We start from the raw sequence: 17,455 nt of genomic DNA, 5'->3' as shown, positions 1-17,455 counted from the left end.
CGGCAGGACGCAGCTGCGAGAGACGCTGGGAAAGGGAAATGTCGCCGGGCTTTACCGCTACACCCGTCGACCGTTCGGCTTTCAGAACGCCCGCTGCAACTGGAAGCCGGGTAAAAAAAACTTTCCCGCGGACGACGAACAAGGGCCACACTGTCGGAATCCATCAGTGCGGAATCCAACAAGTCAGTCTAGGGCTTCCTATCAGAAGAGTTACTGATAATTCCACAGGCACAGGGAAGTGAGCTAGAGTGATAAGGGGAGAGTGAGACTAGAGAGAGAAGCCCGACAGTAATGATTCATGAGCACTGTTGTGGTTCCTCTGGAGTGAACACGTAGGCCCTGCAGAGGAGCAGAGGAGATCGACACACGTGAAGTAGCTTAGAGTGAGCTCAACCAGGTGAAGTGTGTGTGTGTGTGTGTGTGTGTGTGTGTGCGCACGAGTGGATGGGTGCAAATCTGATCTTGCTGTAATAACTGATAAAGGGAAAGAGGCTTAACCCTTGGCTGCTGAAGTGGGGCATCGGACACACCACCCGGAGTGATGATGGGACTGAGACAGACTAGAAGCCATGGACAGGATAGATAGTGTTCAACTCATTTACACCCGAAGCCTCATAGTGCACAGAGGGAGGAAGAGGATAGTGCAAGAGCGAGAGAAAGAGAGAGGGGAAAGAGAACAGGAACATGAGAGTCCCCACATTTCAATACAAAACCAAAATTACGGAGGGGAGAATTGAGAGAAAGAACAACAAGAGAAAGAAAAAAATACTTACTTGCGACACGCCATGAAAAAAAACATTGGCTAAAAACAAACATTATGTACTGTGAAGTTCAGCGAGATAAGAGATGACAGAGATGACAGAGGGCGAGAGCACATTCCACTCCGCGCTGCTTAGTCAAAGGGTTAAAGCATATGTTAAATACAGTAGTGTGCTCCTTGTGCTTAGCCCTCGGTTCTCTCTTCACAATAAAACAGAAACAGATGCTGCCCTCCCTGCTGAATCAGATACAGTGTGTCAGAGAGAAAAGAGGGGCAGAACACTGCGGACTTCCTCCAACACACACACGCGCAGACACAGATGCACACACTCCTCGAACATACACTCTGCACACTTTCTCTCTCCACTGTGGCCAGAGCACCCCCGTGTTAAAATGTTCAGCTTGACACACCAAAGGGGCTGAGTGGCATAGTGTCCAACATGTTTAATTCATGGGACAGTCTGTGTGTGTTCAACATACCTGACTGAGAGTGGGGATGTAAAAGAGCCAGAGTGAGGAGAGAGAGAGAGAGCAGACAAAAGAAAGAGCTTGGAGGGGAAAAAGAAGATAGTCACGAGAGAACAAGGATCATGAGAGTCAAAAGGGAAGAATCGAGAAGACGAGGGAGACAGCAAGATAAAGACAGGGCAGGGAGAAAGATGGACACCGACTCAGATGTGTAGAGGGACAGCAGAAGTGATGGCTAGAATTGGATTGCTGAAGAGAGAGAGCTAGAAGGAGACAGGAAGAGAGAGAGAATGTGAGAAAGACAAAATAGGGCAGGTTTCATCCAAAACAGCCTAAAGTGCTGAAAGCTTCTTCTGCATATCTTGTGTGCCCTAGTGATTTACTGTCACCTCTCTCTCCTCCCCCTTTCCTTTCCACCACACGTCCCAGGGTAAGTGAGTTTTAGCATTGACACCGGCGTCATGCTCCACGGCGCTGCTTTCACTACTGGCGTGTGTGTGTGTGTACGAAGCTGCGTTCGTGTGTGGATCTGCTTTCTCTCTCCGCGTGTGTGTGCGCGTGTGTGTGTAGCAGAGCTGCTCTGTCATTTCCTACTGTGATTTACACTCCAACTGGACCCAGAGGTAGTGGGGAGGCCGGAGCGTGTTAACCAGGAGAGATGGTTAACTGATACATCTGATACATCATCCATCTTCAGGATCTGTGTCTTCAGGATCTGTGTCTTCACGCTTTATTCAGCAGTGTGGGAAGGCAGTCAGTTAAGCTACACAACACAATAAGGTGTGTAAAGAACATTTGGTATATGTAAAAATATGCAGTGGGGTACACTCAATAATGTACACTACAGTATAACCTTACTCAATATACAATGAGCAAGTATATTTAAACACATATTTTTATTTTTTTACAAAGAATAATAATAAGTCTACAAACCCAATGTTAATTGATTTATTTATTAATATTTGGTAACACTTTACACATAACCGTGTCATAACAGCTAACATAACGTGCATAACCTGAAATATGTTCATAACACTGTCATGACTCATATACTGTATTTACACCTGTGACATATTGCGTTATTTTATGGCTGGTTATAACACCTACATAAGAGTCAAAACCCAGATTTATTCAAATGAGTTTTTTCCCTGCCAAGAAGCTTCCTTTCGGTTGAGGGTTTGTTTTTCAAACCCTTTGTTGTTGTTATGAATTATTTACAGTCATGTTTTTTCCCCTCATATTTTAGATAACTTGTAGAAAATACACTTTATGACATTGCCAAGATGCATTATGACATCATAATCATAGAAGCCAGATAGGCCAATCACGTACATGCCCTTTTAATCAGTCCTGCTCCTGCATTCATCCCAGTCTTCAGCAACAGAGCGTGGGGTAGGTGCATGTCTGACGTCAATGTGTACGCAATTACAATGATAATTTAATWTGGTCAATAAAAACGATAACATACTGTTGACAAGTAGGTTATGGCGTAATGGAATGTTTTGCATTGTTCGGTAGGTTTTGTGCGTTTTGACACTTATGTAGGCGTCATAACCTGCCATAAAATACCTACTGTGGTAGGTTTTCTGGGTTGACACTTATCACAGGAGGTTGGTGGAGCCTTAATTGGGGAGGACAGGCTCGTGGTAATAGCTGGAGCGGGATTAGTGGAATGGTATCAAATACATAAAAAAATGGTTTCTATGTGTTTGATGCCGTTCCATTTGCTCTGTTCCAGACATTATTATGAGCCGTCCTCCCCTCACCAGCCTCCTGGGACTCTTATGTAGGGGTCACAACAGCCATAAAATAACGCAATATATGTCACAACAGGTCTAAATATAAAGTGTCATGACCATATAATTAACAGGTTATGACAAGTAATGTCAGCTGTTATGACATATGAAGTGTTATGACGTTGGGTGTGAAGTAAAGTGTTACCAACATTATGTATGTAGATGGGGGGGGGGGGCATATGGGGGCTGAAGACTTGGTCTGATACAGAAAACACCGGAAAGTAATAAAAACATGCTGTAAAAATGGCAGAAGAATCATACATTACAGTTTCTCAATCGCATACGAGCGATTTTTTGCACAACGGTGTCGATTTTCAAAACAGAGTTCACAAGGCAGAATTATGTGGCCTTTTGCAAAACAGTACATGCGTTTTCAAAATGTAGTTGCCTTCTCAAAACAAATACATAAAAAATAAAAAACGATATTATAGCCTACCGTCAAAATTGCAAATGGATTCATGACAATTACACCACTGCCTGCAACCATATTTATATTTCGAGTCGATGCAGACAAAACAGTCTTAAAAATCCCATTAGATCAATATATTTTCTTTGCAGATACTAAATCATTATCAAAATTGGAAGAAAAACTATACAAAAGGTGCAGAACTACTCTCCTTTTATGCATATTTGATTAAACAGTTTCATACACGTCAAGTCAAACATTATTCCTGATAAAAATATAAAATAAAAAGGACATTGTGTGCAGGATTTCATTCATCGCTATCGTCACAATCCAAGTCCATGTATTCAATACAAAAGCTGGTTTGCTCATTGTTTTGTAGCCTTTCCATTGGTTCACAGAAACTATCCACAATAGAAATAAGGGACGGTGAATACAATGGAGGAACACAACCGATATGAACGTATAGGTCTCAATCCACACCAAAGCAAAATCTAAAATCTAAGCAACCCAAAGTTACTTAGAAGTAACCCAACTTCATTCTCTGCAATATTGTAAAAAAACACACAACTATTAGACAGTCCCCATTGCCTAGATCTTTCCATATATAGTGAGCACCAAAAATATTGGGACAGTGACAATTTTATTGTTGTTTTTTTGGCTCCGTATTCCAGCACTTTGGATTGAAACGATTAAAGTGCAGACTGTCAGCTTTAATTTGAGGGTATTTTCATCCATATCAGGTGAACCGTTTAGAAATTACACCACTTTTTGTTCATTGGTCCCCTAAAATGGGGGGACTAAGGTATTGGGACAAATTCATTTAAATGTGTATTAAAGTTTAGTATTTGGTCCCATATTTCTAGCACACAATGATTACGTCAAGCTTGTGACTGCAAACTTGTTGGATGCATTTACTGTTTGTTGTAGTTGCGTTTCAGATCATTTTCGGCCCGATAATACATTATTTACCATTTATTTCTATGTCAATATTTGAGTCACTTTGATTGGCTCCTGAGTGGCGCAGCGGTCTAAGGCACTGCATCTCAGTGCCTTGAGGCGTCAGACACCCTGGTTCGAATCCAGGCTGTATCACGAACGGCCGTGATTGGGAGTCCCATAGGGCGGCGCACAATTGGCCCAGCGTCGTCCGGGTTTGGCCGGTGTAGGTCGTCATTGTAAGAATGTAAATAAGAATAGAATGTCTCTAAACACTGCTACCACGATACTGAATGACTCATGAATAATAAGTGAGAACGTGATAGACGCATATACACCTGTGAATGTCTGACTATGTGTAGTGACACAATTCCTTGTATGTCTGCTTCTATTTGCATGCATGTTTTTCTTGTGCAATAAGAAAGTGAGGCTCAGTATAAGGTTCATTTTGTGTAACAGTGTACTAGTAAAGTGCCAATGAAAAAATTCCAAATGCCTAAAAAAAAAAAGAAACTCAGGAGATTGTGGAAAGAGCCAGTTCAGGCAAGTCCTCGGGCACCTTGGCAGAGCTGGCAGGGTCGTGTTCATTAGGAACCAAACAGGAGAAAACAGAGAGGGACTACCTGGACTTGTCCAATAAGAAACGATCGTTTTTGTTTTCTGTTGCAAAACGTTTCGTTACGGTATGCCCTAATGAACACGACCCAGGTTCGAAATGCCTTGAAAGTCACATGGTTGGCTACGGCATACAAAAGGAATCATACTTCCTTCCCCAAAACACCCCACCAGCCACGTTATGGTGGGGCTGCTCCATCCGGACAGGTTACAGATCCAGGAGGGGTTTTCCCCTTAACCAAACACTCAACACTGTTCTCAACAACACTGGATTCAACACTGTTCCAACAATACTGGATTCAACAATACTGGATTCAACAACACTGTTCTCAACAATACTGGATTCAACAAAACACTGCCTTGTGTTAACTCTGTAGACTGCTCCTCCCAGTTTGACTATCGACATCCAGATGATGTGAAATCAGAGCGCCAGCCTTCCCAACTGGAAGCAGCCAGGCAGGGTAGGCAGCCCACACAGTCCAAGAGAGACACTCACACCAGAGCTCCACCGAAGCATGAAATAGCCACTTGGATTTTGATATGAACAACTTCATCCCATGTGACCAAGTATCGGCATGCCTTACCTCTCCAAATGGCAGGGATTGGTCTATTCCAGGCCTGGAGGGCAACGCAGTCCTGAAGGTTTAATCAATACTAATCTGCTACTACTGGGCCAACCAACCACTAGAGAGCATAAGGCAAGCTCCAAACCAAACAATGGACGCTCGTAACACACAAGACCCAATGTTGCAATTAAATTCCGCAAAATCAATGGCTCTCCAGGGCTGGAATTCCCCCCCTTTTGTTTCTTGGCGGCCATTTCAATTTTTTCAATCCCCATTTATTCATATTCACAGGGAGGAGGTTGTTGTGATGGTGACAAAAGGTCATGCTACACTGGTAGTGATACATGGGTAATAGGAATCACTCCAGCATACTGGCTTTAGTTAAAGTTCATTACTGGCTACAAGGTATGAAAACACACATATAGGTCACGATGGCTCAAGCAACAGGTTTGTTGGCATGACAGGTAAAATGCCTTTATATATCACCAGTGAATGGCCATTTCACATTAACAGTTACAGCAAAGAGTTAGTTTCTCATAAAAACAGTAACCGAGAGAGAAATACCACGTCTCTCTCTGAGACTTGACAGACATTGGATCATTTGTTTTTTTGCCCACGGTACATTTTCCTTTCTACACTATTTTCAATATATCTCATATCTAAAAATAGTCTCAAGCAGTGAGATGTGAGAGAGAAAATCTTTTTCTTCTTCATCAGTAGAGAAGCACTTGCCTGGTTCTCTCCCTCAACCATATCTCAACCAACCAATTGTCTCATGTAGGTTATCAGACATTTCATTTTCCCTGGCTCAAAAACCCTTTTGGGTTGCCAGATTCTCTCAACCAACCAATTGTCTCATGTAAGGTTATCAGTCATTTCATTTTCCCTGGCTCAAAANCCCTTTTGGGTTGCCAGATTCTCTCAACCAACCAACTGTCCCATGTAGGTTATCAGTCATTTCATTTTCCCTGGCTCAAAAGCCCTTTTGGGTTGCCARATTCTCTCAACCAACCAATTGTCCCATGTAGGTTATCAGTCATTTCATTTTCCCTGGCTCAAAAGCACTTTTGGGTTGCCAGATTCTCTCAACCAACCAATTGTCCCATGTAGGTTATCAGTCATTTCATTTTCCCTGGCTCAAAAGCCCTTTAGCCAGGTCCTCGCAATACCATGCCGTGTTCCATTTATGTTGCCAGGTCTTTTCACCACCACATTTCATCCTTAATGAGTCACTAGGTCTTTTCACTATCACATTTCAACCTTAATGGGTTGCCAGGTCTTTTCACTATCACATTTCATCCTTAATGGGTTGCCAGGTCTTTTCACCATCACATTTACTACCTTTTGGTTTGCCAGGTTCTCCCTCTTCATGCCACACCTGGACGTACTCACAGTGAAGGCTTGCTGACCGCGCTGAGAAAGCGACCCACAAAGTGAAGGAGGGGAAGGTGCGAGGACAGACAGATAGGACAACAGATGTAATTTTCACCAGGCAAGCCCAAACTCTGACACAGAATCAATGCGGACAACAGTCAGAAAAAGAGGGACAGAGAGGGGAAGGGAATGCAAAATGTAGGGCCCTCTCACTGCTCTGGCGATATAGTCGGTGAGGACAGAGAGAGAGAAAGGCTGGTGTACCCAATGTCTCTAAAGTCACCATTAGAAGCCTCTAGAATGTTACACACCGGCTCAGTGGTGTATCGTGGGGGTACTATTCACATTTAATGCCGGTCCTACACTGGAGGATTTACTATACAGTGAGAAGGTTGTTGGAAGTGGACGCCACCTTTGACGTGTTTGTTCTCTCATTGTTCTCCACAGTCCTTGTAGTGGGATCGTCAGTCGAGGATGGATACATTTTTGATGCTTGTTCTCAGAATAGAGTCCTGGGAGACAGGTGTTGGGTTGTGGTAATTCAGAAGGGGTAAGAGAGTTGGGATGGGATAGGGACAAATGTAGTGGAAACGGTTAAAGGCAAGAAAATGATTGTCTGTCTGTGATAAGTCACTGGACAGGCCAATGACTTGACTTGTTTGAAGGTTTGAGATTAAGCATGGGGTTAAAAATCAAGGTTGGGATTTAGATTGGAGTTAGGTATGAGGTTGGGGTTAGGACGGCTTTGATTGGTGGTGGGAGGAGGTCAAGGGTCAGACGTAGGAAGCCCAGGATCGGAGGGAGACCGGGTCCTGTTGGCAGCTGGTTTCCTAGAACGCCTGGGCTACGGAGAACACTCCAGAGAGGCTGCAGAGAAGGAGAGACAGAGGGAGGAAGAGAAAGAGAGAGGAGAAGAGATGATTAAAAGAGGGCGGAAGTGAGAAATGGATAAACAGACAAAAAGGAACAAAAATGGGAACAAAAATTTACAGAGAAATTAAGGAGGAAATGAAGTAGAGATCAAAAGAAAAAGGTCGGGCAATGGGAGGTAGAAGAATGGATCAGGTGGAATTAACAAAATAGAGAAAGAAAGAGATAAAGAGAGAAAGGATAAAAGAGAGAAGAAAAAGAGGGGAGACATAATTATAAAATGGCAGTAGCAGCAGAGAATCAACACAGTGGAGCAGCACTATGCTCCCAGGCACACAAAGGGAGGTGGAGAGCTGTGAGTGAGTGAGAGAGAGAGTGAGTGAGAGTGTGAGTGAGTGAGAGAGTGAGTGAGTGTGAGTGAGAGTGTGAGTGAGTGAGAGGGTGAGTGAGAGAAAGAGAGTGAGTGAGTGAGAAAAAGCACACCACACACACACACACACACGAGTCAGGCGGATCAGGGGAGAGAAGATAAGTGACATTTAAAGCTCGGCTACGACGTGTGACACGGTACGGGTGACACATGCCAAGTCTCTCTGATGAGTCTGAATCAGTCTCTGAAAGACCAGCACACTTATTAATCCACCATTTTTTATATTTACCACATATAGGCTTTGTGGCTGTGTATCAAACGACATACTCAACGTTCTAGAACATACCACAGCTCTCTAAATAAATACCACAAGTGTGTAGGTCTTTATATGCAAGGTTGGGGAGTAACAGATTACATGTTATGTTATCAACAATTTTGTAATCAGATTACAGATACTTTTGAAAAAGTCGATCACTTCTAAATTCGCCCCCAAAAAATACTTATAACTTTTGTTCTCTCAATGGCATTCAAATCAGCATTGAAAAAAGGCACAATTTAAATTTGCTCCGCTTGAGCAAGTCAGACACCACTATAAATTAAAAAACGTTGTGTCACATGCACCGAATACAATTGGTGTAAACTACCGTGAAATGCTTGCTTACGAGCCCTTCCCAACGATGCAAAGTAAAAAAACATATAAATTGTAAACACGAGAAATAAAATACACAAGAATGAAGCTGTATACAGGGAGTACCAGATCAATGTGCAGAGGTACGTGGTATTTGAGGTAGATATGTACATGAAGGAAGGGTAAAGTGACGAGGCATCAGGATAGATAATAATAAGGCATTTGAGGTAGATATAGTCTGAAGTTTACATACACATCAGCCAAATATATTTAAACTCAGTTTCACAATTCCTGACATTTAATCCGAGTAAAAATTCCCTGTCTTAAGTCAGTCAGTAAGGATCACCACTTTATTGTAAGAATGTGAAATGTCAGAATAATAGTAGAGAGAAGGACTTATTTCAGCTTTTATTTCTTTCATCACATTCCCAGTGGGTCAGAAGTTTACATTCACTTAATTAGTATTTGGTAGCATTGCCTTTAAATTGTTTAACTTGGGTCAAACATTTTGGGTAGCCTTCCACAAGCTTCCCACAATAAGTTGGGTGAATTTTGTCCCATTCCTCCTGACAGAGCTGGTGTAACTGAGTCGGGATTGTAGGCCTCCTTACTCGCACACGCTTTTTGCCCACAAATGTCATATAGGATAGAGGTCAGAGCTTTGTGATGGACACTCCAATACCTTTGACTTTGTTGTCCTTAAGCCACAACTATGGAAGTTGACTTGGGGTCATTGTCCATTTGTGACCAAGCTTTAACATCCTGACTGATGTCTTGAGACGTTGCTTCAATATATCCAAATAATTTTCCTCCCTCATGATGCCATCTATTTTGTGAAGCGCACCAGTCCCTCCTGCAGCAAAGCACCCCCACAACATGATGCTGCCACCCCCGTGCTTCCCGGTTGGGATGGCATTCTTCGGCTTGCAAGCCTCCCCCTTTTTCTTCCAAACATAACAATGGTCATTATGGCCAAACAGTTCTATTTTTGTTTCATCAGACTCTGGTCATTTCCGGACATCACTCCGGACATTTCTCCAAAGAGTACGATCTTTGTCCCCAAACTGTAGTCTGTCTTTTTTTAATGGCGGTTTTGGAGCAGTGGCGTCTTCCTTGCTGAGCGGCCTTTCAGGTTATGTCGATATAGGACTAATTTTACTGTGGATATAAATATTTTTGTACCCGTTTCCTCCAGCATCTTCACAAGGTCCTTTGCTGTTGTTCTGGGATTGATTTGCACTTCTCGCACCAAAGTACGTTCATCTCTAGGAGATAGAACACGTCTCCTTCCTGAGCAGTATGACGGCTGCGTGGTCCCATGGTGTTTATACTTGCATACTATTGTTTGTACAGATGAACGTGGTACCTTCAGGCATTTGGAAATTGCTCCCAAGGATGAACCAGACTTGGAGGTCTACAATTTCTTTTCTGAGCTCTTGGCTGATTTCTTTTGATTTTCCCATGATGTCAAGCAAAGAGGCNATTTCTTTTGATTTTCCCATGATGTCAAGCAAAGAGGCACTGAGTTTGAAGGTAGGCCTTGAAATACATCCACAGGTAAACCTCCAATTGACTCAAATTATGTCAATTAGCCTATCAGAAGCTTCTAAAGCCATGACTTAATTTTCTGGAATTTTCCAAGCTGTTTAAAGGCACAGTCAACTTAGTGTATGTAAACTTCTGACCCACTGGAATTGTGATACAGTGAATTATAAGTGAAATAATCTGTAAACAATTGTTGGAAAAATTACATGTGTCATGCACAAAGTAGATGTCCTAACCGACTTGCCAAAACTATAGTTTGTCAACAAAAAATTTGTGGAGTGGTTGAAAAACGAGTTTTAATGACTCCAACCTTATTGTATGTAAACTTCTGACTTAAACTGTATCGAGACACATACAGTATGTACACTATGAATGCTAAGCTAAAAGGAGGTTTTGGTCGCGATTGCCCGGAATCGTTTGCCAGAAGAGGACCCGGGGTGGAAGGGGTCGGCGATAACCTTTCCTTGCCCTGGAGTCGTGGCACATTTCCGGGCAAGAGCGGTCCATTCAAAATTAATTCATTCTTCCCTCACCCCTTGCCCTGCAAGTGTCACCTCATCAGACGTCATTCAAACCCTCGTCAAACGTCAATAGACGTATAAATGCCCAAAATAATGAGAACCCAAAATAAAAGCTTAGAAAGATCTCCAATGTTTGTGAATATAAGTGTAAATTAACACTAGCCTCAAAACATGGATAAAACTATTTTGATATCATGGATTTTCAGTCCTGGCATACAATTAAGGAAATTATTCAGACACCATATTTTGTTACGCTACAGCCTTATTCTAAAAAGGATTAAATAAAATACATCCAAATCAATCCACACACAATACCCCAGAATGACAAAGGAAAAACAGGTTTATTTATAAAAAATAAAACTGAAATATTACATTCACATAAGTATTCAGACCCTTTACTCAGTACTTTGTTGAAGCACCTTTGGCAGCAATTACAGCCTCTAATCTTCTTGGGTATGACGCTACAAGCTTGGCACACCTGTATTTGGGGAGTTTCTCCCATTATTCTCTGCAGATCCTCTCAAGCTCTGTCAGGTTGGATGGAGGGGCGTAGAAGCACAGCTATTTTCAGTTCTCTCCAGAGATGTTTGATTGGGTTCAAGTCCAGGCTCTGGCTGGGCCACTCAAGGACATTCAGAGACTTGTCCTGAAGCCACTCCTGCGTTGTCTTGGCTGTGTGCTTAGAGTTGTTGTCCTGTTGGAAGGTGAACCTTCGCCCCAGTCTGAAGTCCTGAGTGCTCTGGAGCAGGTTTGCATCAAGGATCTCTGTACTTTGCTCTGCTAATCTTTCCCTCGATCCTGACTAGTCTCCCAGTCCCTGCCACTGAAAAACATCCCCACAGCATGATACTGCCAACACCATGCTTCACCATAGGGATGGTGCCAGGTTTCCTCCAGACGTTACGCTTGTCATTCAGGCCAAAGAATTCAATCTTGATTTAATCAGATCAGAGAATCTGGTTTCTCATGGTCTGAGAGTCTTTAGATGGCTTTTGGCAAACTCTGATCAGCCTGTCATGTGCCTTTTACTGAGGAGTGGCTTCAGTCTGGCCACTACCATAAAAGGCCTGAATGGCGGAGTGCTGCAAAGATGGTTGTCCTTCTGGAAGGTTCTCCCATCTCCACAGAGGAACTCTGGAGCTCTGTCAGAGTGACCATCGGCCCTTCTCCCCCGATTGCTCAGTTTGGTCGGGCGGCCAGCTCTAGGAAGAGTCTTGGTGGTTCCAAACTCCTTCCATTTAATAATGATGGAGGCCACTGTGTTATTGGGGACCTTTAACGCTGCAGACATTTTTTGGTACCCTTCCCCAGATCTGTGCCTCCCCAGATCTGTGCCAGATCTGTGCCTCGACAGTCATGTCGTCTCGGAGCTCTACGGACAATTCCTTCGACCTGATGGCTTGGTTTTTGCTCTGACATGCACCGTCAACTGTGGGACCTTATATCGACAGGTATGTGCCTATTTAAATCATGTCCTTTCAATTGAATTTACCACAGGTAGAGTCCAATCAAGTTGTAGAAACATCAAGGATGATCAATGGAAGCCTTTAAACAGCTTGGAAAACTCCAGAAAATTATGTCATGGCTTTACGTAATTATAAACACCATGCGACCACGCAGCCGCCATACCGCTCAGGAAGGAGGCGCGTTCTGTCTCCTAGAGATGACCGTACTTTGGTGCGAAAAGTGCAAATTCATCCCAGAGCAACAGCAAAGGACCTTGTGAAGATGCTGGAGGAAATAGGTACAAAAGTATCTATATCCACAGTAAAACGAGTCCTATATCGACATAACCTGAAAGGCCGCTCAGCAAGGAAGAAGCCACTGCCCCAAAACCGCCATAAAAAACCCAGACTAAAGTTTGCAAATGAACATGGGGACAAAAATCGTGCTCTGGTCTGACGAAACAAAAATAGAACTGTTTGGCCATAATGACCATTGTTATGTTTGGAGGAAAAAGGGGGATGCTTGCAAGCCGAACAACACCATCCCAACCGTGTAGCATGGGGGTGGCAGCATCATGTTGTGGGGGTGCTTTGCTGCAGGAGGGACTGGTGCGCTTCACAAAAAAATGGCATCATGAGGAAAATTATGTGGATATATTGAAGCAACATCTCAAGACATCAGTCAGGATGTTAAAGCTTTGTCGCAAATGGGTCTTCCAAATGGACAATGACCCCAAGTCAACTTCCATAGTTCTGGCAAAATGGCTTAAGGACAACAAAGTCAAGGTATTGGAGTGGCCATCACAAAGTCCTGACCTCAATCCTATAGAAAATTTGTGGGCAGAATTGAAAAAGTGTGTGCGAGCGAGTAAGGAGGCCTACAAACCTGACTCAGTTACACCAGCTCTGTCAGGAGGAATGGGCCAAAATTCACCCAACTTGTTGTGGGAAGCTTGAGGAAGGCTACCCAAAACATTTGACCCAAGTGAAACAATTTAAAGGCAATGCTACCAAACACTAATTGAGTATGTAAACTTCTGACCCACTGGGAATGTGATGAAAGAAATAAAAGCTGAAATAAATAATTCTCTCTACTATTATTCTGACATTTCACATTCTTAAAATAAAGTGGTGATCCTAACTGACCTAAGACAGGGAATGTTTACTATGATTAAATGTCAGGAATTGTGAAAAACTGAGTTTAAATGTATTTGGCTAAGGTGTATGTAAACTTCCAACTTCAACTGTATGTAAATAAGTTTCCTGTTTTTTATCTTTACTAGAATTTTGCTTTGCTAGAATTTCTAAAAACCTCATTATGGGGTATTGTGTGTAGATTGAAGAGGAATCACATTGATTTAATACATTTTAGAGTAAGGCTGTAACGTAACAAAAAGTGGAAAAAGTCAAGTGGTCTGAATACTTTCCAAAAGCACTGCATGTACAAAAAGTCTTGCAATTTCTAAATAGTTCACCCGGTATGAATAAAAATAAAGCTGACAGTGTGCACTTTAACCTCAGACATTGCATCATTTCAAATCCAAAGTGCTGGAGTACAGAGCAAAAATGACAAATGTCTAACTGTGCCAATGGAGCTCACTGTAGTTAAGGAGCTAGAATATTAAATGCTGGATAAAAACAAGTAAAAACGGATCATCTGTCTACCGTGTCTCTTAAAAGCCCTCTGAATTACTTTGGAGTTCTATTCTTTTCTCTGATTACTACAACCTACTAAACCCAAATGAAACATGACAGGGTATGAACACAACCATGCTTGGTGTGTTGCCTAGTTTGTGTGAATGTGTGCGAGAGTGAATGTGTTTGCGCATTTGAATGAGTGTGTAGTAGGTTTCTGTGTGAATGTGTGTATGTGCAATGTGTGTGTGTGACAGAGAAAAAGAGCAATGCCAGTTATTAAACAAACCAATTACAAGGCCCACTCATGCCGTTTACCTCCCAAACAAAGGCTGAATGTTGATTTGTAAAGAACACTACAACTACACTGTAAAAACGGTATCTTCTATCACTGTCTCTTTTCTCTCGCTCGCCCTCTTTTCCCCTTCCATCTCTTCAGCCAGTGGCTCCCTTGCCATTGATCGCTCTCTTTGTGTGTGTATTTGTTCTCTCTCTCTGTGTGTGTGTGTATGTGTGTGTGTGTGTGTGTGTGTGTGTGTGTGTATTTGTTCTCTCTAAGAGAGAGATTTACACACACACGCGTGGCGATACGGGAGAGAGAAACCATATACACACCAACACACACAGAGAAACAATACACCAGCACAGCGAACGAGAAACAACATGACACACAGCACACAGCAACAATCAACCATACCAAACACACGACACACAAAGAACAAACACACACACCAACAAGAGAGCCGACACACACGGCAGAACACAGAGATTGCCGACACGCAGAAACAGAAATACACCACACCACCCACGAGACAACACACAGCAGAAACCAACAAGAAGAACAGAAAGAGACAACCATACACACACAACCACGCAAGAAGAGAGAACAAATCACACACACCACACCAGAGAGAGAGAGAACAATAACACACACATCAAGCAGAGAGTAGAGAACAAATAACACACACACACAGAGAAGACTCCACGCAACAACAGCAGAGAGAAGCACAAATACACCACACACAGTGCAACACACAGAGGAGAGAACAAATACACGCAACACACACACACAGAGAGAGCAGCAAATACACGCACACACACACACACAGAGAGGAAAACATATACACACCACACGCACACAGAGAGAGCACAAATACAGCACACACACGACACACAGAGCAGAGAAAATACACACACACACACAACAGCACAGAGAGAACAAATACACACACACACACACACACGACAGAGAGAGAGAACAAATACACACACACACACACAGAACAAAATACACACACACACAGAGAGAGACAAATTACACACACACACAGACAACCACGCAGCCAGCGCCGGAGCACAATTAACAAACTCAACGCCACAGGCCTGATGCTGCACGCAACACACACACACACACACAGAGAGAGAAACAAATACGACCCGACACCACACACACACAGCAGACCAGACACAAGACGCAGACACACCGAACACACATACGAGCACCACATACATCCACAACTCACTAACAACTCGAACGAACACGCAAATCACACATACTCGCCGACAGCACACGCAGCACACACACCACACGACAGAAGAGAAAGCAAATACAACCAGCACACACACCACAGCACACCTGAGAGAGAGAGAACCGAAATACCACACACACAGGAACACAGAGAGCAGGAGAACCCAAAACACACACCGACACACCACACACACACACAGGAAGTCGGAGAGAACAAATACTAGCACACACAGAGAAGAGAACAAATGACACACACAGCACACACACCACACCACACACACACAGAGAGAGCACAGAATACCACACACACACGCACACAGACACACAAGAGAGAGCACAACAATAACACATCTACACGCACAACACACACAGCAGAGAGACGAAACAAATACAACACACACACACACGCACACACACACACCACACCACAAGAGAGAACAAATACACACCAAACACACACCACACACACACACACCAGAGAGAGCAGAACAAATACAACACACACACACACACACAAACAACACACACAGAGAGAGAGAACAAATACACACACAACACACACACAAGAGAGAGAGCACAACATACACAACACACACGCACACACACACACAGAGATGAGACACAAATACACAGCACACACACGACTACACACACACAGAGAGACGAACGACAAATACCAACACACACACACACACTACACACAGAGAGAGAAGTAGACAAAATACACACACAACATCACCAGCACAGAGTCGAGAGAGAGAACCAAATACACACACACACCCACACAGAGAGATGCAGAGAGAACAAACACACACACACACCACACAAACACACGACACACACACACACACACAGAGAGAGAACAAATACACACACAGCACACACAGAACAACTACACACAGAACAGAGAGAAGCAAATACACACACACACACACGCACACACCACACACACAACACACACCAGAGAGATGAAATACAGCGCACCACACCACAGCAGAGAAGAACAAATACAGCGGGCGCACACAGCACACACAGAGAGAACAGAATACCCACAACACACGAGAGAGAGAAACAAATACACACACGACACAGAGAGGGAGAAACAAATACACCACACACAACAACACACACACAGAGATGAGAACAAATACAACACACACAGAGAGAGAACAAATACACACACACACACACACACACACAGAGGAGAGCCACAAATACACACCACACGCACAACACACACACAGAGAGAGCAAAACAGCACACACAGACGCACACACACACACAGCAGAGAGAGAACAATACACGACACACACCACACACACACACACACAACACACACGACACACAACAGAGAGAACAAATACACACACACACACAAACACAGAGAGAGAAAACAAATACACCACACACACACACACAACAGAGAGAGAAGAACAAATACCACACACCAACACACAACACAGAGAGAGAAGCACAAAATACACACACACACGACACACGACACACAGAGAGAGACAAAGGTAACAACACACACACACACAGCACCACACACAAAAAACACAGAGAAAGCACGACACACACACATCCACACACGACACACACACACATACACACACACACACACGAGAGGAGAAGAGAACAAATACACACACACAAACACACACCACAACACAGAAGAGAGAACAAATACACACACCACACGCACACACACACACACACAACAGAGAGAACAAATACAGCACACACACACAGAAGAGAGAGAGAGAACAAATACACACACCACCACACACAGAGACGAGAGAGAGAACAAATACACACACACACACACAGAGAGAGAGAACAAATACACACACACACACACAGAGACGAGAACAAATACACACACACACACACACACACACAGAGAGAACAAAGACACACACACACACACCACACACACACAGAGAGAGAGAACAAAAATACCAACAACCAGGAGACAAAACAACACACACAG

The 17,455-nt window shown here is 43.3% G+C and overlaps 2 protein-coding genes across 5 annotated transcripts in view; one reads left to right on the top strand and one right to left on the bottom strand.

Annotated features, from left to right (window-relative positions):
• The window catches only part of aard (alanine and arginine rich domain containing protein), a 348,357-nt gene that overhangs the window by 232,984 nt on the left and 97,918 nt on the right, over window positions 1-17,455 (top strand). The gene's annotated exons all lie outside the window — the stretch shown is intronic.
• LOC111954708 (sterile alpha motif domain-containing protein 12-like) overlaps window positions 2,165-17,455 on the bottom strand; it is a 132,608-nt gene continuing 117,317 nt past the window's right edge. For all 4 annotated transcript variants that reach the window (XM_070436014.1, XM_023974594.2, XM_023974595.2 and 1 more), the window contains one exon: window positions 2,165-7,787. In XM_070436014.1, coding sequence (XP_070292115.1) covers window positions 7,765-7,787 — 23 coding nt within the window. In that variant the 3' untranslated portion in view covers window positions 2,165-7,764. The remainder of the gene's footprint in view (window positions 7,788-17,455) is intronic.

The sequence above is a fragment of the Salvelinus sp. IW2-2015 genome, linkage group LG30 (assembly GCF_002910315.2).
Source record: "Salvelinus sp. IW2-2015 linkage group LG30, ASM291031v2, whole genome shotgun sequence".
NCBI lineage: Eukaryota > Metazoa > Chordata > Actinopteri > Salmoniformes > Salmonidae > Salvelinus > Salvelinus sp. IW2-2015.
The sequence above is the reverse complement of the archived record's forward strand: the minus strand, read 5'-3'. Positions and strand labels throughout refer to the sequence as shown.